At 40.6% G+C, this 26,719-nt stretch overlaps 1 protein-coding gene across 2 annotated transcripts in view; it reads right to left on the reverse strand.

Moving 5' to 3' along the window:
* CPVL (carboxypeptidase vitellogenic like) overlaps positions 1-26,719 on the reverse strand; it is a 142,122-nt gene that overhangs the window by 42,667 nt on the left and 72,736 nt on the right. For both annotated transcript variants that reach the window (XM_049893582.1, XM_049893583.1), the window contains exons 8-11: positions 16,315-16,437; positions 15,827-15,958; positions 11,055-11,153; positions 9,350-9,523 (exon numbers count right to left, since the gene is read on the reverse strand). In XM_049893582.1, the coding sequence (XP_049749539.1) occupies positions 9,350-9,523; positions 11,055-11,153; positions 15,827-15,958; positions 16,315-16,437 (528 nt within the window). The remainder of the gene's footprint in view (positions 1-9,349; positions 9,524-11,054; positions 11,154-15,826; positions 15,959-16,314; positions 16,438-26,719) is intronic.

Below are 26,719 nucleotides of genomic sequence, written 5' to 3' on the forward strand. Positions count from 1 at the left end.
TCTCTCTGCTCCTCAATGCTAGCACCGTTACTCAAGTTCAAAAAATAATAACAAAGCCAAAAATTGAGTGGATTCACCAAGAATTATAAGAAAAACAATGGGAAAGCTGTAACCCCTGTTACCATCCTTTCTATGCATGTGGTACAGGAAAATGGCCCTCCCCTGCAGAATCTATCTCAAAGGCCAGCAGACAGCAGGACGGCCTTGTCACAGGAGAAATGCTAAATGCATTGCAAAAGGCATTAGTCCACATATGCTCGGAATCTCTCAAATGAATACGGAAAGTAGAAGAATGTTCTGTGGAAAGCATTCAGTGAGGGCTGGCTGCCTGGGGTTCTGGCCGGCCTTCCAGATGCATCAGACCTAGAACAAACTTGCCTTCCAGCTTGAAAATATACTAGCTTTCTTTTAATGAAGGTTATTTTGCTTTCCTCTGAGAGTGACAGTAAGCAGGCACTCATCCAAAGAGCAAGAAAAGCTACTTACAGAAGTCTAATTCCCACCTGTTATTAACAGTCTCCTGCCCCACTCACCCCACCTCCAGTGGAGAGAAAAGTTAGTGAAAGGTTTCCAACCAGTTTGATCTCCTCCATAAAACAAATCAAGTGCCTGGCTGTACAGCTTGCTATTCCTTACCGAATTTAAAAAAAAAAAGAAAAAAGTCTAACCGATGCTCCTTGCACTTTACGTTTTTATCTGCACAGGAAAACCTGGTACCAGTCAGTGCAAGATTCTCTGTCCATTCTCTCAATGGTCTATTCATCAAAGTGCCGCCATTGGCTTGCAATGAGATTTTTTGGTGTGTTGGCTTTTTTCCAAAAATACAACTCCCCCTTGTTTGGAGAGTAAAGCGTCCTTTTCCCTTTTCTTTCCAGAGAACGTCAAAGAGGCTAAACGGATTGTGCAAATCACTGTAACAAATCTGGGGACTATCAGGAGGCTGAAGAAACAGACATGTGTATTCAGAGTGACCAGAGCATAAGGTGGCAGGAAAATCAAGATGGAGGAACTCAGGGGCTCCTGACACAGAGCTCTTTCAAAAAGCTTGATTAAGGGATTTTTTTTTTTTTTTTTTTTACCTTTATTCAGTCATGTCTCACATAAGAATTCTGTGTTGTTTTGTTAGGTGTTACACACCAACAAGACTTGGGACTTGTTCAGAATAAGCAGGTAGATGGAATATACTGGCTCACAGGTGGAGGCAGGGTTGATCAACGTCTACAGTATAGGCCACCCCACCACTGGGTAAGCCCCAGTGATGAAGAGCCCCTAGAAAGAGCCCTGTCGGTTAGTGGCTGTGGCTTCCTTGGGCAGGTTGGCACATGAGGATGTTCATTTCCCTTACTAACTAATAGACCAGGGCCAAGTGCCAGTGAATCAAGCCATCTATGCTTAGATAGAAGAAGAGGAAATTGTGGTGGAAAGAGCACTGGATCTGCATTTGGAACCATCTGCCAAATAGACTCAAAAGTTGATGGTGAAGATGACTGGAAAACAGAAACACTGGCTTTGCCTTCCGGCTCTGTCCTACCTGACATGTGACTCTCTAACATACGGACCAAATAAGCACCCCAGTAAAAAGCCATACATTAAGTATTAGTAAAGCTTATGTGGGAGGATTGGTGGTTCAGGGGTAGAATTCTTCCCTTCCATGGGGGAGACCAGGGCTTGATTCCTGGCCAACGTACCTCATGCGCGGCTATCACACTTCTGTCGAAGGAGGCTCGTGTATGGGTATGGTGTTTAACAGGCTTCAGTGGGACTTCCAGACTGGGACAGAACAGGAAGAAAGATCTAACGATCTACTTCCAAAAGTCAGTCAGTAAATACCCCATGGATCACAACAGTCCAATCTGCAACCAATTATGGGATGGCACAGGACTGGGTACTGTTTCGTTCTGTTGTGCGTAGGGCCACCATGAGTCAGGGGCAGGCTCAACAGCAGCTAACAACAACAAGAGCTTATTTTCTTTTTTTTAAATAAATAAATAGAAAGTTTCCCTATTTTCTTCCCACACCCCAATGGATAGTTAGTGGCACACAAGTGTTTTGGAGACCACTGACTTCCAGTAGTCCAGTCTTCTAGACAGGTCATTGGGTGGTACAAATGGTTTACGTTTGACTGATAACTTAAAGGTTGGCAGTTCAAACCCACCAAGTGGTGCCACGTAAGAAAAGGCCCTGTGATCTGCTTCCATAAAGATTATAGCCAAGAAACCTCTGCGGAGCAGTTCTACTCTGTAACACATGGGGTTGCCATGAGTGGGAATCAACTTGACAGCAACTAACAACAACAACACAACTTTTAGTACATTTGTGCCATCTTTTCACATCTCCACCTGTTATACTAGGACGTGAGAAATAAAGGCTGTATAGCTACTGCAGCATGGTGACATTTACAGCAAAACAGACACAACTAATTGTGTCAGAAAGGAATACTCTCCTCTCTCTTTTATCTTTCCAAAGTCAACTGATGCAATTGCATGGGTTTCGTAGCTGTTGGATTTCATAGCAGCTGGATTTAAATATGCATTTCTTGGCTTATCGATTTTTATTTCCCTGGTATCTGCACAGCAAATGGTATTGCCATTTATTACTTCTACGGCGGTTTTAGATCCCCGTACCGTCCTCGCCCCTGCCAGATTTGGGTGACTCCAGATTAAATTTTACAATCCCTGTTGCCATAAATCGCAAGTGTATGCCCTAACGTTTTGAGTAAGAGATGTTTTCAAACAATGACAAATAAAATCCTTGCAAAATGATGATGGTGCTCCTCAAGCAAAACAATTGAAAGAAACCCAATTAACCTGGTAGAACATCTTACTAAATGGCTTAATGAAATACAAGAAAATAAAAACACATGCTGGTTTTAATTTGAAATTTTCATCCAACAAAAATTCAAAGCATGAATGAAAAAGTTCAGGTGAGATCAAAGTTCATTTCATAATTTATGAGTATTCTCTTTTCCTTTTATTCATTGCAAATGCTAAAAACCAAAGAAGCCCAGAAGCAGTATGCCTCATCCAAAAAAAAAAAAAAAAAAAATCGGTGTCACTCCTGCGCTTGGATTACAGCTGAAATAGGTAAAATGAATTCACAAGGAACTCTGTAATATAAATTGGGTTTTGAAGGTACACTTTTTGGTCTTTTGGCTATAAATGGCAGTTGCTTGTCTTATATTTAGGGAAAACAACCGTCCCTGGGAACAGAATCCCTCTCTTTAGTCATGCTTCGCTTGGGGCTACTTTCACCTCTCAGGGGTTTTTCATGGAGTGTCACTGGCATTCCCCAGATTGTCTTTAAACAGTTTGGAAGAATAGTGATTGCATCAGTTCACAGTCAACAAAATCAGACTTCTTTCCTTCGTGGTTTGACGGAAGCTTAGAGTCCAACCAACATGTTGGAGAATCAAGCTCCTTTAAGTGTTAAATTTTTCTTGGGATGTTGGATATTCAGCAAATCTAGTTTTGTGACCGCTGTAACTGTCAACAGTTTGCCATCCAAAGTTATTAAGGAAAATGCCACAAGCAGTTAAATTTGCTAGAAATATTTACCTTTCAAGCTTCTAAGCCACATCCATTAATCAGGAACTGACCATTTCTAAACTCAGATCTTTTGATAGCCTAGGGTAAGTAAATAAAATCCTAACGACCCGGGTGTTAAGATTTCGGTCTGGTAATGAAACCGAGAAACATTAAGACCCTGGATTTTGAAGATGCAATTAGTTGAAATTTAATGAGCTGCAGAATGATAAGTGACAGGGAAATGTAACTTTATATTTACAATTTCCTGACTAGATGAACTCCTAAACACAGCAAACTAAGCCCTTCCCCAGGGCAACTTAACCTTTAAACATATGAGCATGTGGAAGTAAGACTTGCCATTTGGAGATGGTACCCCCTAAAAATGACAACTTAGCCACAGGAGTGTTATGTATGCTTATCATGTAATGATCTAAAATCTTACATGCGTGAAACACGTATTATGTGGCTTAGACATTTAGGTTAAGTTTTAAAGCTGGCAAGTAAACTTATCTGTTCCATATCAGTTCTAATATTATAGCCAGCTACCTCATTGTAACACAACTGCTTTGCTCTGGTAAGGTGTGACATAGCCTTTAGTTTATCTATGTTAAGATACCCCAAATATGTACCCCTGATTATGGACCTGTGACGTAGGTTACCCTAATGCAGTATGAGTCAGGCACCACTCCAACAGACCCTTATCAGGCAAGACCAGAGGGACTAAAATCACATGAAAACCCCAGGCTTTCAGCCCTTCACCTAGAGCAAGCCAGATGTAACTGGTCTCCAGGTAGGTCTGTCTCCTGAGTGCTCCAAAGATCCAGTGCTTCTGGAGGCTCTGCTCAAGACAGCCCAGCCTTGCCATCACTGACCTAGAGCCTAAGCACTGAGGGGCCTCTGTTGGAGACACGCTGAAGGTTAAGCTTGCGTCCCAAGACCTCTCGTTAAAGGTAAAAGCCTGAAGTCTGAAGATTTGGACTCTAACCACTGGGAAAACATTGCAATTGTTAACCCTCATTCTTGGATCATAATTGAATGTCTTGAGGTACTACCTGTGTGCCTTGCCATGACTACCTTGCAATAAACTAAATGAGCTCATGCATGACAAACCTCATCATTTCTTTACTTACTTTAAAATTAAACTTCACAGGGCAAGGATCAACCCCAAACCCCAGGGCACTATTTTGCTTCGGATCCAAGTGGCCTCTTTGTATAGAGCTATAGTCCTCTTTGTTAAATAATGGCTTCACACAGGAAACACACACACATACATACAAACAAATGATCTTTGGAAATGCAGATCATACAGTTTTCAGAGAAGGCAAGAACTATAGCCCGAGAAAACCAAAAAAAAAAAACCAAACCCTCTGAGTCAGAATCGACTCAGCGGGACCCTAGAGGACAGAGTAGAAGTGCCCCGTAGAGTTTCCAAGGGGCGCCTGGTGGATTCAAACTGCCTACGTTTTGGTTAGCAGCCCTAGCATTTAACCACTAGGCCACCAGGGTTTCCAAGACAGAGAAAGGGAGGACGAAAACATTTTCAGAATTTTTAAGGAAAATAGGAACAATGTCGCTCTTATCAGAAAGAACTAGGGACCAGAGAATGTCTACTGAGAGCAGGGGCTTCAAAGTAGATAGCTCTTACGGATCATGTGCTATATTTCCTGGATTCTAGAGATGTCCTATCCCTTCCCCCATTTTATTATTTTTTAAAATTTAGCATAATGTAATCAATGTAAATTAAAGTGGTAAATTATTTGCACTCATAAATGAATACAAGGCTTATTGTAAAGACAGTTTATGGTATAAATGAACAAACACCTGTCTTCCTTTCTCCTTCCTTCCTTTTCCTTTCCCTTCCCTTCTTGTCTTCCTTCTTCCACTTTCCTTTTTCCTCCTTCTCTTCTCTCCTTCTCTTCCTTCCCTCTCTCAGGTTTCTCCCTCCCTCCCTCCCATCCTTCCTTCCTTCCTTCCGGATTTTTTAGGTACCACTGTGCACTAGTTACTACACTTGGCAACCAAAATCAGAATCTTTGCTGGAAGGATCCATGATTACACATTTTTTTAAATGCTCCCAGGAGCTTCTAAGTCTTTGCTTTCTATTTTTGTACTTTGCTTTCTATTTTTATACTTTGAGCTCTCCCTGTTTTATTACATGCATACAATTTTGTTTGTTATAATTTACCCTGAATTAGTTGTATTTTCATCTCTTATTTCTACTCATAGCCACTGTATTGGGCAGAGTAGAGCTGCCCCATAGGGTTCCCAAGACTGTATTCTTTACGGAAGCAGACAGCCACATCCCACTCCCACAGAAACCACAGCCGAGCACTTAACCACTGAGCCACCAAGGTGCTTGCTATAAATCGGAATCAACTCAATGGCAATAGAGTCAATGGTAGTTGTGTTTTAGCAAAGGGGTCCTTCAGAGTGTCTACTTTACCATTCTGCTAGAAGTAGAAATTGAATCTACTTTTTATCAGCTATGTTATTGTTGTTGCTGGTTGCCATCAAGGCGACTCATAGTGACGCCATGCGTGCAGAGTAGAACTACTCCACAGGATTTTCAAGGCTGTGACCTTTCAGAAGCAGATGGCCAGGTCTGTCTTTCATATACTGGCATCTGTACCTTCCACAAGGAAGGCAATCAAGTCCTTTTTATTTTTGTATTTTCCAGGATTTCATGCATAACAATTTTATGTAGCAGGTGCCTAAAGACTTTTGCTAAAATTTGTTGAATATCTTTATACTTATAAGTACTTTCTAATCACCAGCTGCCATTTTAAGCATTTAACATACAGAGACACATTTGAGTCTCACAAGGACCCTGTGGCGTAACTACTATTATTATTATTCCCATTTTACAGATGAGGAAGCTGAAGCACAGTGAGTTTAAGCGTCTTGCCCAAAACAACAGAGCCAATGAGTGGTGGAGCTAGAATTCAAACTCAAAGTATCTAACTTGAGAACCCATGCTCATACCACCATGTTCTATTACCCACCTTACTGACTCCATAGCTCCTAACAGTCCTGGTGATATTGTGACCTGATTTAATCATGAGGACTTCAGAGAGTCCAACAGATAGGTTCTCACTGTAGTCATTTTGGAAACTGCTAACATATTGGACCTTACCATTCAATACATCTGATACTACTGAAAAGAGAATGACTTTGAGTACTCATCTCCTTCATATCATTACAACAAAAAAATTATGTATGCTACACAGAAGCTAATGTACCACAGAAGTTGTACTAGTTCGTAGAAACTCAGGGGAATCTTTATCAGCCCATCAGAGATCCTTATATTGGTTGAACTGAATCTAGTACTGAAAAAGTCTTCTATGTTCCTATGAACACAAATATTCTTGCTATTTTCTCTGACAAACTAGCATTGAATCTTACATAAATGTAACTTTAAGGGTACTAATGTTTTAAGCCAACCTAAGTTGTTCTGCTCCCATTGCATATACGCTGAGGTTCACCACAGTTAAGAGCCAAGCCAAAGATAATCGCTGCCCTTTGCGTGGGCTATGCCAGCTGTATCAATGAATGTGCAGTGTGTCTCGGCAGCAGCCACTTCTTTTTCTGCATTCGGATGGACTGCATACTTCGATCTCTTTCTTTATGGAAACACAGTTTATCTGCACCACTAGATTGTTCCTTTTTTCTGGCAACTGATTTAAATGTTAAATGTTCAGAAAACATTCTGATTTCACTGCAATTCATAATACTAGATTTAAGACACATGGACAACAGGGACAGAGATGTTTAAATATCAAAATGCAGGACCATCTCTTATCAATATATTGCCCTTTATCAACCAAATGGACACTGGCGATATGGCAACATCAGGAGAGTTCATATTAAGTGATCTGCATGTCCAGCCTTATCCTCACATGGCTAAGAAATCATATAATAGTTTCTTAAAACAGGCATAATACATAAATTTATACACTGAGAAAATATGTCTCCGAAGGTCACAAGTAAATAAATGCACATGGGAACCTCCTTATCTGTTCTCCATCCAAAAAAGACAAACAAAAAAACTTTGCATTCCTTAACGTCGTATTATAGCAAGTTGTTTATATCTTTAAAACACAGGAGCTAAGCTTTTGGTTAAATAAATTTGTGGATAATAAAAAGCTAATGGATTATAGACAGGCCTATTAGTTATAAGTTTGGCATAATTTATAGCCCTGATTTTTCATTCATTCATTCAGTAGTTGGCATCTGCTCCCGGCTGGGTGCTAGTACGGTGTCAGACTGAGAGCCCACAATGGCAGTACAGTGTGCTCAGTATGACCATAAGGTAGAGATCACAGAGAAGATGACAAACAAGAGTGCCTTCTGGAGGGGCTCAGAGAAGGTTCAAAGCAGGTGAGCTTTAAGGGCCACTACACTTGCCCAACAAAAACAAACACAGGGCTGGCTCAAATGTGGGACTGCTCTAGCTATAGACCCTTTCTTTGCTAGGATGTAAGTTCTGCAGGTGTACAATGGGTTTGTAGACTCTGCATGCCAATGATCTAAGATTATTTTCAACAGAGGTTGTATGTCTAGGGACTCCAACTCTGTGTTCTGCTGGCAGGATCCCAAAATGGGCCTTCTGGGTCTGGCATATCCGGAAACACAATCTGGTAAGGGTGCATTGGGTGAGGAACTCCCTAGGCAGCAACGAAGGTGACACACTGCACAATCCCAAGGGAGACCATTCCTAACATAGACATTGTAGAAATGTATATTCCTTATGCCAGCAAAGGGACCAGAGTCTGGTTCTGACAAAAGCAACATATTAGGACAATTTTCTGACAGCAGGAAATAAAATATCTTGAGGACAAGTTGTCTTTTTCTAATTCATATAAAGGCACCTCAAGGGCTACTGGCCGCGCTGTCATTAGTGCACTTATCCTTCAGAGTTTTCCCATATACCTTCTCTAGAACCAACACTAACAGCCCTAGAGGATCAGAGGTGGAGATGAGAAGAGTGGTGGTAACCTGTACACCAGTGTTCATTGTAGCACTTTTCACAATAGCCAAACAGTGGAGACAACCGAAACGTCCATCAACAGAAGAATGGAGAGGCAAAATGTCATACAGACCTACAATGGTGTATTGCTCAGACATAAAGAGAAATGAAGTTTCTACGCATGCTACAACATGGCTGAACCTTGAAAACATTATGCAAAATAGATCAGTTGCAAAAGGACTGTCTGATCTCACTTGCATGAAATAAGCAAATATATAGAAACCAAAACTTATTCGTGGTTACCATGGGTGGCAGGGAGGAGGAAAAGGTGCATTTTTGCTTGGGGGCAGTATAATGGCAAAGACGTGCATTGGGTGGCTATGTCCTATTATCACTTGCTCCTGGGGTCCTCCTCTCTCACAGTGAAAGAGAGGCAAGGTGCACTTTGGAACTATCTGTTGATTTTGTTTATCCCAGACTTCATCAGGATTCATGTAAGGAAACAATAAGGGAAACTTGCTCTTACTCAAGGCCAGACATCCTTTTCAGCTCTATTATACTTCTTTTTTCAAGGAGTCATGAGGGGTGACATGTGCTCAAGGGAATTTCTTTAAAGGAACTATCAGGGGAAAGTAACTTAATTAGAAGGAGAAAAAAAAACGAAACTTTTAATTCAAAGAGATCAAAACTTTGAGAAGAGGTTATTATTTATTTTTATAAAATCTCATAAAAGTAAAAAACAACAGGAGTTGAATCACAAATAAAAGACAGTCACCTCTACTCTAGGTAATCCGGAAAGGTCTTAAAATAGATAGTATTTACCTTAAAAACTATCTAAAAAAAAAAAAATTTACCTTACCTTGTAATTATTCATGATTTCAGTTAACCATGGCTTAACTGACTTCATTGTATCTTCTCGCAAGTGCTTTTCAACTTCCGATCCATCGTTAAAAGTCCGGTTTCCCACATGGAGTGCTTGTCTCACTTCCGGGAGCGACAGAAATTTTCCATAGTAAGTATAGTCTTCAGGTTCCTGGCAGAAGAGGGTATTACAAAGATTTTATGAACAGCATGCTGGGTCAAGGGAAAGCCACGAATTTCTCATAACATATAGCGCGAGAGGGGCATGACCATTAAGTCGTGACATGGCAAGTAACTCCCTGCCCTTGAAATTTTCACTTGGGGGGGGTTGAGGTAGTTCAGCAACAAATCTGAACGGAGTTGCATACTCTCAGATCCAGTACCCAATTTGAAAATGCTGGATTTTCCTTTTCAGAAAAGAATCTTTTGCAACCCGTGGCTCCGGTAAGCAACTCCATCAGATGCAAAGTTGGGGAAAAGGAGAGAGGTGAGACGATCACAATCAATTTGCTCTTTGTCGGTGGCTCTATGGAAAGAAAGTCAAACGGACCCGACGAAAATTAGGTGATGGTGTTGTGGATTAAAAGCTGAGGATTTCCCCCTCCCATATTCTGCAGCCTATTAAAACTACACAGAAGGTATCGGCTGACTATAATCTAAGGAGTAAACATACCAAATGCAAAGACAGATGATGCCTTGTAAAGAAGACACAAGTAAAGTTGTTCATGAGCCTGATTTAAAAAACAAGCAACGCTGCATAAAAGTTGCTGTAATAATCACTACACTAAAAGAAAAAAAGTAAATCCTGTATTAAAAAATTCAAGTTAAAAAGCAGAAAAAGATGGTCAGGGTTTAAGTTCAACAATTTTGCACAATACGCACCACTTTCGCTAGCTATGAATGCGTTACTTTGTAAAGAAAAAAATGTAATCACAAATTTCGTTTCTTTCTTGCCTGCAAGATGTCTTTCGCTTGGTAAAACCTAATTCCAAAACCACAAGACGGGAGAATTCCACTGAAATTAAATTTATATTTTATTTACATAATAGCTCATAAATAAAGCAATTAAAGAAAAAAAAAAGATTATTGTCATATACCCTAAACCAAGATTATACAAATCCAAACCATTACTTTGGCTCCTTTTTCCTTATTTGATTAACTCTACACAAAAGACATTAACTTTGGCTTAGATGCATGAAAGCAACTACTTGAATACTTCAAGAAATATTTCAGAGGGCTTGAAGTGACCATATGAAATACACTAAACATCTTAAATTAAAACTAAAAGCAAATATTTTCATAAAGGCTTTGGCAGTTTTGATTTAAGCTTAAGTACAGAACAAAGAATGTGGGCATTTTCAAGAAACTCACTACAAATTTGGAGTTCTGGGCTGTAATACTCACAACTCCAGTCCCAGACTGTGTTCCTTGCAAAAGAGCCTTGTTCTAAGAAGCTCCAATGTGCTAATCAAAAATTGTTTTGAGTTATCTGAAATATCACACACTCTCAATAGTCAGATTATAATGTACACGACATTGGTAAAGAAAAAAAAAATCCTATAGGTTAGTAGATCAAATAATACAATACAATTCAGACATATTTACCTAGTATAAAGTAAGCCATATTTCCCAAATGGAAGGAAGTCTGCTATGCCAAAAGATTTAGGAAGCATTATTATGGTTTAAAAAAATGTCATAATTACCGTGCACTGTAAAAAGTTATAATAATTAGTACATCCTGTAACATTCTCATAGTAAGAAGGTTCATTTGTTAAGTCGCCATCCAAAAGTCTATCCAATATCTAGGTTGGGAGAGAGAGGAGAGAGAGAGAAGGAAAATAATTAGGGTGGGTAAAAATGTATAGGCATTTTTTCATTTAATATTCAATAACTTTTTTATTCCTTCACTCAACAACCATCTTTACACACTTTCTCTGTGTAGGCACTGTCCTAGCCATTGGGAATAAGCAGTAACAAAACAAAGCAAACGTTCTCCCTCATGGAGTTTATGTTCTAGAAAGGGACAATAAATAATCTAAATGAGTGAAACAAGTAGTATGCCAGAGAGAAATGTTAAGGAGAAAAGTAGAGAAGGGGGATAGGAAATGTCACAGATGTTCCATGCTCGAATATATATGACATTGTAAAGAGGAGGCCAAGAAGAGTATCCCTTAGAAGGTGGCATTTGAGTAAAGACTTGTTGGTAGGGAGGGAGGAAGCCATAAAGACATCTAGGGTAAGAACATTCCAGGCACAGGAAAAAGCAAGCCCAAAGGCCCTCACTGTGGGAGTGGGTTCTGTGGGAGAGAGTTGCCTTCACACGGATGTGGTTCGCTCACCACCAGTACCAAGAGTGCCGGCAGAGTGTACAGACATAGATGCAGGAGCCTGGAGCTGGTGGAAGTTATCTTTGGACTGCTGACATAAAAAACGCAGTTGTCAGCTGAGAGTGAGAGAAGTCAGCATGGTTGTGCCCTTCTTTCCAGCTGCTTTCAGCTGCACATATGTAGGCATAGCACGTGTAGAGAGTTGGATTTAGCCAGGGTTGTGGCTTAGCCAAAGGAGTTTGAGAAGTACAAAAGGAGCATGGAGTTTGGAAATGTATGTGATGATTGACTTTCAGTTTAAGATGGGTAATTACAGAAATTAGGACTTGAGGAGGTTAGGGCTAGCACAGAGGTAGCAGGATCAGTGGATTGAAAGGTTATGCGGTTGAAGGGCTGTTAGAGCTCATGTATTAGGAGAAGTGAGCTGAAACAATAGGAAGTGATAGAGAAAGGGATGTTTAAATTTGAGACTGTGTGGAGTGACTGCTGGCTTTTCTGGTAGTGGGAATGAGAGATTAAGATAAAGAGGACAAAAATATCATCGAAAGAGAGGAGGCAAAGAAACTGAAAGGCCAAGTATTAAAAGGATCATCAGTGTGGATGCTGAAATCGCCTGGAATTATGCCAAGAGTAATGTTGGAGGGAGTGACTGTGAGGCAGAGGCTAAAATATTTAAAGAATGTGGAGCAGTCCAGGGGCTGGTAGGTAACAACCACAAGAAGTAGTGGGTGGTGATATCAGAGGACGTAAGACTCAAAGCTTAATGTTTTAGAAGGATGGAGGGAGCATGATCTGGGAGCAGCAATGGGGACCAAAGAGGACCATTTCCCTATGAACCAGGCAGTACAAAGCATGTGAGAGAGAAAACGGCCACCACTTGAGCGGGCTGCAGGGCAAGAATCATCATTTGGGTAGAGCAAGAAGATGAAGGGAATAATCACTGAAGAGACTGAGGAACTAGAAATTTTTCAGTCATGACATTGAGTTTTAAGGGGCACTTGTGAAAGGGTTTCAAGAAATGTATTCAGCACATTTAAAAAATATAAATATATCAAGTATGAATTTAGGCTTCTTATTCTTACTAGGTTAGCTATTAATATCCCTATATTGCAGATGAGAAAACCTAAGCACATAAAGGTTAAGTAACTTGCCAAGGACACATTAGTAAGTGTCAAAGGTGAGATTCAGACTCAGGCATGGCTCTTCAGCCTACGTACTCAGCCACACAGACTGGCTCCCTAACAGCAGGACTGCTGTACATTCTAGTCTTCAATTCCTTCTGGCAATGTTTTTGGTTTTAATATAAAATCTCATTACTTTATTTGATTAATTTTTCTTTTTCAAACATGAGAGAACTTAACTTATCCAAGTGAACATTGCCTCGGGTGAGGGGTGGGAGTTAGGGAAAGCGGTATGAACAGATTTCAGCTATGCTACTATTGCTCCTGGCCACCACATTTGGTTGGGCCAACTGTGGACTACGCGGGGCTGTCTGGTGATGGGTGAGAAGGTACGAGAAACTAGCCAAAGCTCCGCTTGCCAAGCTAGGTGTCCTGGCTAGGTGTCCTGCATCTAGAGAAATGGCTACCTTTTATCCTCCTCACACAAAGGCGGATTCTGTTTGTCAGTCTCCAGCCCCACAGAACTGTGTTAGCCTAGAGGCGGTGTCTTTTTCTAATTTGTCCACCCCAGGGGATAGGCTGTAGGCTAGCAGTGGTCCCATATGCATAGAGTATTTTTTGAATTCATCTTCCGAAAGTATCGTCAACGTCAACGGGAATATAAAATCACCCTTTAAGAATGGATTTGATTTTCAAAGAGTCAAAAGTCATTCGCAATTAGATAAAAAAGGTGGATGGTCAAATACTGTTAAATACAGTTCCTGCCCAAAACATATTTCACAAAGAGAACTCTGTGATCCAGAACATTACCATGGAATGAGGGACTATGCAGGACCAGGGGTTAGCCATTTTACGTCTTAAAGAATCGCTAAAATGTCTGAGGATTTTAATGGAATGTCTGACAGTGAAGCAGAAATAATTAGTGGGGTAGAAATCAGGGGGCAAAAATTCCAGCCCCAGGCCTGCTGCAATCTATTCGTGTGGCCTTTGGCCATTTATCAGGTCTCAGCTTCCTTATCAGTAAAATGTGCGTGTGTGTGTGTGTGTGGGTGTGTGTGGGTGTGTGTGCGCGCGTGCCCTGGGGGACAGAAGACGGGGTAGGAGATGATCTCTAATCCCCTCCAGCTCTGAGCGACTGCTCTGTGATTAACTAAATGATTAACCAATTCATTTTAAGGAATCAGAGAACCAAACAGGCATTATTACTTGGGCTTGGAATTTTGACATTTGTGTTCTCCTGGGTTTCAGGATTTCTTGGAGTGTTCCACTACAGACACTGAAACACATTTCACCACGATTTGCTTACGTTCCTGATATCATTTGTCTATTTCTCTTGACAAAGCAAAGTTCTTAACATTTAATTCCATCACTCAAGATATGGGCCCACTGGCTACAAAGATATTCAATACATTCAAAGGTTTTTTTTAATTTTGATGATTGTTGTGTTTTGTTTGTTTTTATGAATCTGACTTGGCTGTATTTAACCTCATGGGCCACCTTCTCATTCTATCTCTGAATACAGAAAATACCTGAACATTCGACAGTTTTACTAATCCTGCAGAGGCGAAGGCTGCTGCTTCATATACCACAGGCATTTTTCTGCTTTCGTTATCCCTTCGGGCCTATCAAATGTTCTTGCTCTTGACGTTGCTTAATCCCTGTATGCTTCTTTAAAAACATATCAAATGCCCCGCTTGCAGATTGGTCTCATGCCACATAAAATATGATATTAGTTCCAAATAAAGTTCACTCTTTTTTACCCTCTTTCCCTACCACAGCAAATAACCTAAAGCTAGTCTTGAAAATATTGTCATTGCAAGTTGAAGCATGATCCTACAGGCCCCTGATAAGATCCTTCATCCTTCACATCTGCAATTGCACAAGAACACCTAAATCAATACCGCGTAGCTACATTTGGGATCCCAACACAGAGAAAGGAGAGCTGTTACCACCCAATGGCTTGGAACTTGCCACGCTTGCTCCAGTTGTATAGCCTGCTGCTATGAGAATTCCCAGCAAGCGTAGTCACTGCCTGAGGGGGACTTCAGGAAGTGCCCTGGCACTGTACTTATAAAATGGAGCATAACTTTATGCTACCTCCTTGCTCCCTAAGTTTGTATGTCTCCTGGTTTGATCTGAACCAGCTGATCTCCAGTGCCTAGAAGACTGTTAACATCAGGCTTCAGCTTTGAACAACAAAAATGGCATTTGGTGTATTGTTATAGGATGTGCTTCCAATAACAAGATTAATATCCTCAAAATTCAGTCCTCGCCTCATTTACTAATGTGTCATATATAATGACTCTACAGTAAACATGGCAAAAACCCTCAAGGAAGATTGTTTACATGACCTTGGTCTGCACTGGCCAAAGAAACGTAACATCTTATATCCTAATATTTAGTATATTCTTACATTTCAAATAAACAAAAAAAAGGGAGAAGAATATAACCATATTGTTTGATCCTCCAATTTGATTTAAGGGAGCAGTGTTGTAATATTCCAAATACCAATGGCTCTTTGTAAAAATTTCCAATTACTGCACTTTGTAATGTTTGTTGCTGACACACAGGAACATGTGACGTGTGTTATACACTGTGGTCATTTCTGCAGCTGAGGCCCTGTCTGTGGCTATCACCCTCTGAAGGGCTTAGAACACATGTGGAGGCATATGCATCCACCTCCTAGGTTGCCTTTCTTCTTCGGATTTCCATATGATTGGTTATGCCTTTAGGGCCTACAAAGAAGTTGAAGAAATCAAAACAGTTCATGAAAGACAGAGTTATATAAACACTCCAAAGCGATCTCAGGTTAAAATACAGCCGAAGAAAATTTAAAGAAACACGGACAGTCCTTTTCTTCATTAGGATCCCACTCATCTGGCCCCCTCATCAACAGCCTAGCAGATACCTTCTCTGATCAAAAAAAAAAAAAAAAAAAAAGCAGGAGCAGCATGGTGCTTCTATTGACCCCTTCTCTGCTCACATGGTTTTAATTGCTCAAGGGCAACACAGAGCCCCAGAACTTACTTCAAAGGCCTTTGTCCAGTTCCCTTCCTTGATGTGCTTTACACACTCATCACACTGGTTCTGGAAGTACTTTCGCTGCCCTTCATCCAACAAGCCAATTTGGTACAGGAATGCTGCATAACCCATTATAATCTGAAAAGAAAAGAGACAAATGCAAAGGCCACAAAGAAAGAAAGGAAAAAGTTAGGGAAGCCCATTTGTTTGGTGCAATAGCCCTTTTTGTTGTAAATCTTGTGCTGGGATTAGCCAAGCAAGGCAATTACACACACACACACACACACACACGCACACACACACTGGCGCCTACAGCTAACCAAGGCTGACACAGTAAGTTGACGCCTTAAAACATTTGGTAAAAATTAGAAGTTTCAAGTTATTAGAAAGTCAGTCAAGCAATGGCGTCTCCCTTTATCGAGTGAGGCTCCTTCTGTCTGATTAAAGGGGATTTAATCTCCTTAAGACACAACATAGAAAAAGGAGACACCTACTGATTCAGGATCAGAATATGCATCTCCAATAGCAATTCCTTTCAAATTGATCTTCAACTCTGCCGTGGGGTTGAGGGTATGAATATAGTGTGCAATGGCAGGCACGTATTTCCCTGCATAAGACTGAGAAGGGTAGACATTAAAATGGACAGTCACAAAATGATACCAGTCAAATGATATGCACCTAATGTAATTAAAATAATAACGAAGCTGCAATATAGCCATATGAGGTACACAATCTTAACCTCACATTGTTAATTCCACAAAAGCAAAGAGCGCTGTCTCACTTCTCTTGTGGTCCCAAATAACACTGAGCGACATGCAAATTGCAGAATAGATGCACAAAAAATAATAAGTGAACATTCTCATTTCCTTCCAAAATAAAGTCACATGAACCGGAGAACACAATTCTGCCACTTACTGAGATTTTCTTACCAGAAAGTTCCATTAAAAGCTTTATTAAAGGAAAAAATTCTCAAGCTCTAAAACACAATTTCTAAATCTATATAATGACGCAAAATTGGAAATTAACATGTATTTTTTTTTTTTAAGGTAATAGAAGAGGAAAGGAAAATAATATTCACTGGCTACTAAAATTGTCCCTTTATTTCAGTGTTTCTAAACCATTTCCAGCAGAAAGTCCTATTTCAAGGTCAGGATAGTTTCTGGAGACTGTTTGCCCCCAACAAATGTGATAACAGTTAGACTTTTAGGATATGCTAAAATCCAGTGGGGTGGGGGGCGGTTACTACATATTCAAAAATATATTTTTGAATAACTTTACATTCTTCCATCAATGGACATGTCCACGGATGTCTACTATTAAACCTCCTATGTTCAAAACAAAGCTCCCAACCTCCAGGCCCTGCTGCAGCCTCCATGTCCATTAAAAGCCAACACTGTTCTTCTGGTTGTTTAGGCCAAGCATCTTGGTACCATTCTTTACATTGCTCTTTCTCTCACATTCCACAAAAATCTATCAGCCAATCTTCTCAGCTCTGCTTGTTGTTGCTAGTTGCCTTTGAGTCAATTCTGCCTCATGGCGACCCCATGTGTGCAGAGTAAAACTGCTCTATAGGGTTTTCAAGGCTCTGACCATTTTAGAATAAGTTACCAGGCCTGTCTTCTAAGACCTCTGGGTGGATTTGAACCACCATCCTTTCAGCTAGTAGTCAAACACTTAACCATTTGTGCCACCTAGGGACCCCAGCTCTACCTATTCTATTAAAATATGTCTAGAATTCATTATGTTCTTACACCCCTCACTTCATCTTCCTGGTCCAGGTCACCATCATCTCTTCCCTGGAGTACTGTACTAGCCTTCTAATCGGTCCCTTGTTTTTGTCCTTGGCCCCCTGCAGTCTATTTTCAAGACAGTGATCCTGTTAAAAAAGAGGTCAGCACATGTCACTCCTCTGCTCAGAAAATTTCCATCTTACTCAAGAGTAAAATCAAAAAGCTTTCTTGGACTCAAAGTCTGACATGATCTGGTCCAGTCACCAACCTTATTTCCTTCTGCCTCCTTGCTCATTCCACTCCAATCCCACTAGGCTGCTTACTGTTCCTTGAATATATTGGGTACATGCTCACCAGGGACTTTGTATTAGCAGTTCCCTTAGCCTGGAATGTTCCTCCCCATATGTCCATATGGCTATCTCCCTCACTTCGTTAAGTGAAGCCTTCTGAGGATTGCCCTATGCAAAATTTTAATACTCCTCCTTTGATATTTTATATTTCCCTTTCTCTTCTTTCTTTTTCCTCTTAATCCTTTTCACTCTCCAATAAACTATATATTCTATGTATTTATTGTGTGTATTGTTGTTCTCCCACCCACACCAGAAAGTGAGATGTGTGAGCATAAGGATATTTGTCTATTCTGTTTATTACTGTATCCCCTGCACCGAACGCTGTTTACTTTTTAGTGTTCAACAAAGTTGTTGAATAAATGAATCTACATGCATTTGAAAAATAGCAATGCGTATCTGTTCAAAATAGACTAAAGTACTGTCTGGGCACACATGGCTATGCAGACCCCTCACAATATCTCCAAGGCTCTCCAGGGCTCTGCAGTTCAAAGCCTGAGAACTCCCAAGAGTTCCTATTTAAAAAAATCCATTCTATAGTCATATGTTGGAGATACCATAATTCTCATTTCAAGATGGGGATGTTGGGGCTTGGAAAGGTTAAGTAGTAGAGCCAGAATTCAGTCCTAGTCTGACTTTAAAACCTACTCTCCTTCCAAATTCAGATAAAGAATGTAATTTTTGTAATTTATGCCATATTCTATCATTGATGCAACCCTCTTGTAGAATAATTATTTAGTAACAGTATTGCATTAAAGCAATTCATGTATTCATACTCACGAGCACATTTTAGCCTTCTGAAAAAAGAGGAAGACCCTTAATGAGATGGATTGACACAGTGGTTGCAACGATGGGCTCAAACATAGCAACGATTGTTCAGAACTGGGCAGTGTTTGCTTCTGTTGTACATAGGGTCACTTTGAGTCATAACTGACTTGGCGGTTCCCAAACTGGGGAGTTGATTCTGACTCATTGTGACCCCATGTGACAGAGGATAACCACCCTATAGGGGATCCTTGGTTGTAATCTTTATGGGGACAGATTGCCAGATCCTTCTCCCTTGGAATGGCTGGGTGGGTTCGAACTACCAACCTTCCAGTTAGCTGCTGAGTGTAATATAAAGATGTGTTTATATAGCTGAAATTTGGGTTGTTACATAACTATGCTATATCCTGTTGGTAGGGACAAGAAGTGAACATTTATCAAATATAATTTCTGTAAGATGACAACAAAAAAGCACATTTATTTGAGTAATCATTTTACCATTAAAGATGTATTATCTAGTCTTCATTCGATGATGGTTATTGGGTAAAGGCATTATGCTAGATACTAGATACTTTGGGAGACACAAAAACGAATAAAGCACGAAACTTGCCCCCGTTAAGCCCACAATTTCTTCTGGAAATCTTGACTCAAATATGATAAAGCAAAGTTTACCCTTTCATGAATTACTATCCTCATAATGTGTACATTGTTTAGTACATAGCAGGTACACAAAAACAATTGATAAATTGAATGATTTGTCTGTCATTACTTTTAAACATTTTTTCTCTATTGCAAATTGGTACAAAATGCTAAAAAGTGTATCTTCCAGTAATGGTATCACTCAACTTACCTATTATAAGACCTGGTAATAAAACACCTTCCTTGGTCCCTTCTGAGATGGAAGGACATGTACTTTAAATTCCTATACAGATAGTAATGACAAATATATGCTAAAACATCCTCATTTTTATGGCACTTTCCACCTTCAGGCCTACTTATGTATCTGAGAGATATGCAGGCAGCGTTGGAAGAAGGAACATCCACTCAATTTTTTGAGCATCTACCATGAACAAGGCTATTTCACCTACTTTACTTCTCACAAGAGCCAATTTAAGGTAAACATGGCTTTCCTAATTTTTGCAATGGTGAAAACAAGGTTCTATGTGTTTCAGTAACATGCGAGCTGGAATTTGATCTCAGGTTTGGCTGCCTCCACACTCCTGTGTCTCACATCGAATCACATCTTGGCCAGTGGTCCTGGAGTAGGCTATGGGTCTCTGGCCTTCCAGGCTGGGACCAAACCTTGGGTTGATCCACACCCAGGCTAAGCTGACCACTCGTGAAAAACAGTACAGCGAAATGGGTAGTTCTATAATCACGTCCAAAGCCAGATTCTGCAAAGTTTGGTCTGCAGTCACTAACCTAACAATGATGATGTTTGCCTCATTTTTTATTTCTAATGACTACCACATACTTCTTTGCCCTCTGTCACTGTGACAAATCCTTCACTACCGTCTTCATTAATCATTCCATTGGTTGAGTGACTCAGGCTGTCACACAGTAGACAATTATGGGATTATTTTACAGAAAACAAACACCAAAACATTAAAATGAAATTTCAATTATTTTCACTCTTCTTGTTGAGACATCATTCATTTTTGCAAGATCTGACTTATTTATTCTTCTCAAATCATTTATTTCTTCATTTAAAGATTCTCTGTCCACCACAGGCACTTTACAAAACAACCAGACAATAAATCAAGTATTTTCTTATTTTACCTCGTTCTCCATTTCCTGGATGTTCTAAATAGAATAGAACCCATATTTTGGTGGGAGAATTTGGGTATGGTTGCCTTACTGACTAGAAATGGACGATATGGTCCCTCAGGCCTATTGTTATGATTCTGTACTGTTACGAATTCATGCTTCTTTTGTTCAGTGTTCTGTCCATAACAACAGCAGCAGCAACCACCACCACTAGCACTATCATTTCTGTGGCTTCTCTGACCTCTCATTGCCGTTCACCAATGTGCGTCACAGCTGCCCAAGGAAGCCCCTGAGGTCTGTGAATTAACACCAACCTTCTAACATCACACTCTGGCCTCATAAAGAGCCCAGCGCAGCATCAAAGCAACTATAAAAGGAAAGGGCAAAAATGCAACCAGAAACTATCTGAACACAATTATTTTAGAATTTGGCAGTGACTTTCAAATGAGGAGCTCAGCCAAATAAACGTATTTATCTAACACACATTCAAACCAGAGTAGCCATCAACCCATCAGGGTTTTAGTCTGCTCTTATTATTCCTTTCTAATATTTAAAGAAACACCTAGCTCCAATTTCCAACACTGTTCTGTTTTTGGTTAATTTTTCTCATGGTGGGTGTATTTGGAGCTCACCTCTGACAAAAAGAACCAGAGATTTCGGGGTGCATTTGTCTACGCGCTTACTTGCTGGAGCTTACAGAAGCAATAAACCTCCCTTCTTTCTCTTACATCAGAAGGATCTCAGAATTCAGCTCTCAGTCTTTTATTTCCCCCATGAGGGAAAAAGGTCTCAACATCACAGTTGAGTAGTAGTCTTGAATCTTGGTCTGCAATCTCTCTGAGTTCTTAAATGATGTTTGGAATAGCCTAATGGAAATCATGTTAGGAGTATATTGTACTTGTAAAAATAGTCTAGAGAGAATGTAATCCTTGGTTAATTATCCAGATGTGTGAAAGCACAATGATATTGGACTTAAACTTGTAATTGTGTATTCCGTCTGACTCTCTCTCTTCTTACATGTTTCGACAACATTTGTAGCCGACTTACTGTACCCCGGCCACCCTGTTAACTTTTAAGGGAGGAAAAAAGATTCCAGATCTAAAAATCGAGCTTCAGTCAGCTCCTCCAGGAGGAAAACTAATAGTGTCAGAGAATAATGCTATAATGGAGACAGTGTCCTCTTCCAGAAATTTCACATATGTTAGTAGTTACTATTGTTTAAGCTACTCTCGGTCGGCTGCATTTCTTACTGAGGTTTAGTAGAAAAAAGATGAAGAAAATAGATGCAGCTATACTCATTCTTCCACCTGGCTTCATGGTATGCACTTTACAGCAAAACCTTCGGAACTTTTTCTGTGATAATGAGTACCGTCCTTTGAAGTGAGACCTCTCCCCCTGAACCTCCACACACAGTTTCACCATGGACATCCCTAGTCCCTAAAGTCTGCCTGGCAACTGGAAAAGGGGGAGCTGTCAGCCTCAGCAATGGCATGTTGAGGATCAAGGTCATTCTGAGCCCTTTTCCCTGCTCTGTGCTCACTCCCCCAGGCACTCGGGCTGGAATGAGGGCCTCTTTGATGAATTCACTTCTAGGCTAGTGAGGATACCTCCATGTCCATAGAAGGAACTGAACAGAAGGAACTGAAGTGGGCTGCCCTTGCGAAGAGAGTCACACCAGTGCCTTGTTCTCCAGTTCCCCCCATGGGATGAAATCCTGAGTCTCCAGGCGCAGACTATGGTGCAGCCACCTCTATTCCTGGGGGAGGAGTAGAAGGAACAAGGAGATATGCCTTGAAGAGAATTTTATACACATATTGAAAGCCCATTGCCATTGAGTCAATTCTGATTCATGGTGACCCATGTGTTACAGAGTAGAACCACGCCATAGGGTTTTCTTGCCTGTAATCTTTATGGAAGCAGATTGCCAAGCTTTTCTTTCACAGTGCTGCTAGGTGGGTTTGAACTCACCAACCTTTCTGTTAGTAGTTGAGGGCCAACTGCTTCTGTCACCCAGGGACCTCATACACATTGAAAACCCAAGCGAAATAACCCAAAAAATAAACGCAGTGAAAGCCCTAAGCTTAATGGAGTCACACGAGAGGCAACAACCAAGAGGAAAAGATGAGGCTAGGGCAACCTCTTGACTTCATCTAGCCTTGGGTGGAATCTCACTTCACTCAGCATCATTATTTTCTCTGAGGAGAGAAGAGGTGTGGCCTTAAAATGGCCAGTCTAGAAAAATAATGAATGAGGAAAGCTGAAACTTCAGTGTTGTGGTAATCTCCACAACTTCTAGACATTTCTAGACCGTGCGTCATCTACTTTCAAGACCACACTGTTGCAATTAAAAAGAAAAATGGCTTCTAACAAGAATATGTCTTTATCAAAATGTCTTTTTCTCTTGACTCTGAGCTTGAAAAGAAACTTGCACAATCTACTGGGATAGAAATAGAGAGAAAACGTTTTGATCTGTTGCCAACTTTTAGTCATATAAAATTATACAAAGATACATGTTGCCTTCCAATTGATATACTGCTATTTTGTATTGAGGAGACACTTCTTAAAAAAAAAAAAAAGAATCCATCAGTGATGGGCATGAGTGAAAAAGATGCACTCCTTCCCACCCCCAGCCCCAATTCTGAAGAAACCCAGCTGGAAGCCAGGTGACTCAACCAGGTGAATAAACCCTTTTGTTTAAAATGGAGATCCAGTTAATTTGACTTTTAAATAAATACTATGAACACACTGGGCCACAGTTAACAAACCCAGTCCTTTGTTTGCTCACTGTAGATAGAATTCAGGAGATTTAATCAGCATAATAGATTGAACTTAGTGTTTCCTGTCCCCAGTCTATACATCTAATCAGGTACCATTTATTTCTTCATGCTGCTTGGTTCAGCATGGTAGTTCACTTCAGTCAAAGGTTATAATGACTTCTGATTTACTCATATCCTTTTCCATGCAACTGAAGAGTCCATGAATATGTGTTGATTTGATTTGGGTATGCTCTCCAAAAGCCTGAAGCCCAACTTACAAAACATTTCCATACGCCCCTGCTAAATTCTTCAGGTTGCATCTTAAACCTTGATTTTTCCAATATTAAACTCATCGAATAGCCACAAATAGGTTGCAGGTCTAAAAGAAAATATTGGCAAAGTGCAGATGAACGGGCATTTGTCATGGGCTCAGGAGTTAAAACATCTCGAGTGTTATCTAGTAAAATCCTGCAAATTCCAAGCTTTGAGAAACAAGGACTTCATCTTTATTATCACTTGAAGCTTCCATTTACTCTATAAAACTTTATGATCAAAGCCACACTTTATGATTAAAACTAAGTCTTGGCCAGAAAGACAGAAACATTCAAGAAGCTAGGGGACTTCTTTTCTGTTCGTATGAGGCTGATAACCCTAAAGATTTTATACAACTTATGAAGGGGGAAGGTTTGGCTCTCTTCTACAGAAAGTGGATCTGTTTGGTGGGAAGGGGCAGATCCTTGAGATAGTGCAGTTCTGAGGAGAGAGCACCCAGGCTCCAGGACAGCAGGGCAGGCAAGCAGGGTTACAGTCCTCAGCAGATCCCTGACTGCAGTCTTCAGGCTCTGGAATCGGCCTGCTCAGGTTCCAATCCCAGCACCTCAACTTTCTGGCCGGGTAACCCTGGTAACGTGTTCCTAACTTCTCTAAGCCTCAGTCACCTTGCCTGTAAAATGGGATGATAATAACAATGCCTATTTCATAAAGTGGAAACCCTGGTGGCATAGTGGTTAAATGCTACAGCTGCTAACCGAAAAAAAAAAAAGGTCAGCAGTTCAAATCTACCAGGCGCTCCTTGGAAACCCTATGGGGCAGTTCTACTCTGTCCTATAGGGTTGCTATAAGTCGGAATTGACTCAACAGCAATGGGTTTTTGGGTTTATTTTATAAAGTAGCTGTGAGCATTAAAGGAGGTCATGCATGAAACAGCGCTTGACATAATGCCTGCCATATGATCAATTCTCAATAAATATCCTCAGATCTTAAAAAAGCAACAGGGGAACTAGATGCTCTCCAAAGCCCCCTTCTTGTCAGTAAATTTAATAAGCATAAGCCTGGGATAACAGGATAATGACAAAGGCCTACATAAGATGATTATAACCAACGGCTAGCATGGTTCTCCCACCCCACCTTCCGTGTCACCTCTTTACTTGCAAGTCAGTGCTTGATATTCCCATACTACAAGTATCTTTGTGTGGGTTAGAATCTGTCCTCCGTTCAAATACAAATGTGTCAGGAGTAACCCACACGTAGTTTAATTTACCAGATCCCTTCTAACAGACAGTGAGCTGCTAACAAGTCAGTATGGGTGTAAGAAACAGAAAAATCATGATAGGGATGGCAGAAGCATGAAGAAATAGTGCTTGAGCACAATACATCCAAGGAGAGGAAGGCTGGGTGGGAGGTAGGGCATAGGATGGTCCTGGAAACTAAGGGAGTAGAAAGAAGGGTCCCCAGGGTCCAGAACACAGCGCACTGAAAGAAGGGCCAGGAAAGAGAGATAAAAAGATGGTGGAGAGAAATATCATTGTGTTCTTGGTTTTAACTCTGAACAGCCTTGCACAAAGTTACTAACAGTCATTAAACTCGGTTAGTAGTGTATGAAACAAATTAAACAAGCATGACTCTGGCATAATAGGAGCCTGCCACCCAAAACTGGACCATGATGATTTCAGTAAAGGTTGTCAGACACCGTGCTCCCAGCAGGACTTCACCCATTACGATGAAGATAAAGTATCCCATGAAGCTCGCTAATTTTTAAATAGCTTCAAAATTTTGCATTTATTCGGCCTTCAACTTAACCGCGGTTGTAGAATTGTTGTCAAGAGCGTATGCCCCACTCTGCTGGCCCAAAAGAGGTGCCCAGTTTTAACTGTACATCCTGCCATTTTGGAAAAGCTCTCATCCACTACTACAGCCACCCATGAACATGGAATCTTTCCCTGGAGAAGGACAGAAAGCCATATGCTCGGACAACATGGGCAGTCCTGCTTCTGCCTGCCACCTCCCTGCCTCCCAGTGACGGCTGTTTTGCTTTAACTCTAGCTGGGGCCCAGTACACTGGAGAGGGTTCTGAAGTGTGACTGTACCTTGAGAACAAGAGCAATCTCACTAATAGTTACTGGCTTAGAAAGGATAACGCTTATAAAGAAAGTTAATTATGTGAATTAAACGCAGCTTATTTCTCTTTTTGAAGTAGATTTTTTTCATGCCTGAGGAGGGTGATTTACAGACGCATTTGTCTTTCTTTAGGGAAAATTAACTCCAGTTGCTGTTCTGGGCAGAAATTAAGAAAAGATGGGAAAGAGACAAAGATGCTTCTTCCTTGTCTGTCAGCCTACCCATCATTCGCATGGAGGTGGCTGGGCAGCTGAGCTGGGTCTTTTAGGGATTTTGCTGCTTCTCATATAAAAAGTAAACAAACAAAAAAATTCTAGTATCAGCTTCTAAGCTCCATCTTCATCTTCACTTTTGATGAGATAAGCTATTTATTGTAGAGATGATTTTAAAATAACAGATACGTAGCAGAGGAGATAATGCCATGTACCAACAATGACTGAGCTTCTATTAACACCTGGTCCCTGTCTAGATGCAGCCAGGCAAATTCTTTGGAGCCATACTATATTAATCAAGCTTTTCAACATGAATGGTAATAACAGTCATCATGTATTGGGTGTTCGTGACTATCCTAAATATATGAGGAAAATTATTAAACCCACCACCCATCTGTCAGTTTGCAGGACTGTGGTGACTTGCATGTTGCTATGATGCTGGAAGCTATGCTACTGGTATTTCAAATACCAGAAGGATCACCCATGGTGGACAGGTTTCAGTGGAGCTTCTAGACTAAGACAGACTAGGAAGAAAGACCTGGTGATTTCCTTCCCAAAATTAGCCAGTGAAGACCTATAGATAACTACAGAATATTGCCTATTATTGTGCTGGAAGATGAGCCCCCTTGGTTGTAAGGCATTCAAAATACACAGGGGCTGCAGCAAGGGATTCACACATACCAGTCAGCATGAAGATGCTGCAAGACCAGGCAACATTATGTTCTGTTAGACATAAGGTTGCCGTGAGTTGGAGTCGACTCGATGGCACCTAACAACATTTAATTAAACACTCCAGATAACTTATGCAATAGATACTTTTATTATTTCCAGACTCTCCTCCACCTAAGTCAGAGCTCTGAAGAGCTCCAGACCCCTTGACCATCATGACCAGAATGGGGCTAGCCTCATTCTCTTTGTATAAGGC

Source organism: Elephas maximus, chromosome 8, assembly GCF_024166365.1.
Source record: "Elephas maximus indicus isolate mEleMax1 chromosome 8, mEleMax1 primary haplotype, whole genome shotgun sequence".
Classification (NCBI taxonomy): domain Eukaryota; kingdom Metazoa; phylum Chordata; class Mammalia; order Proboscidea; family Elephantidae; genus Elephas; species Elephas maximus.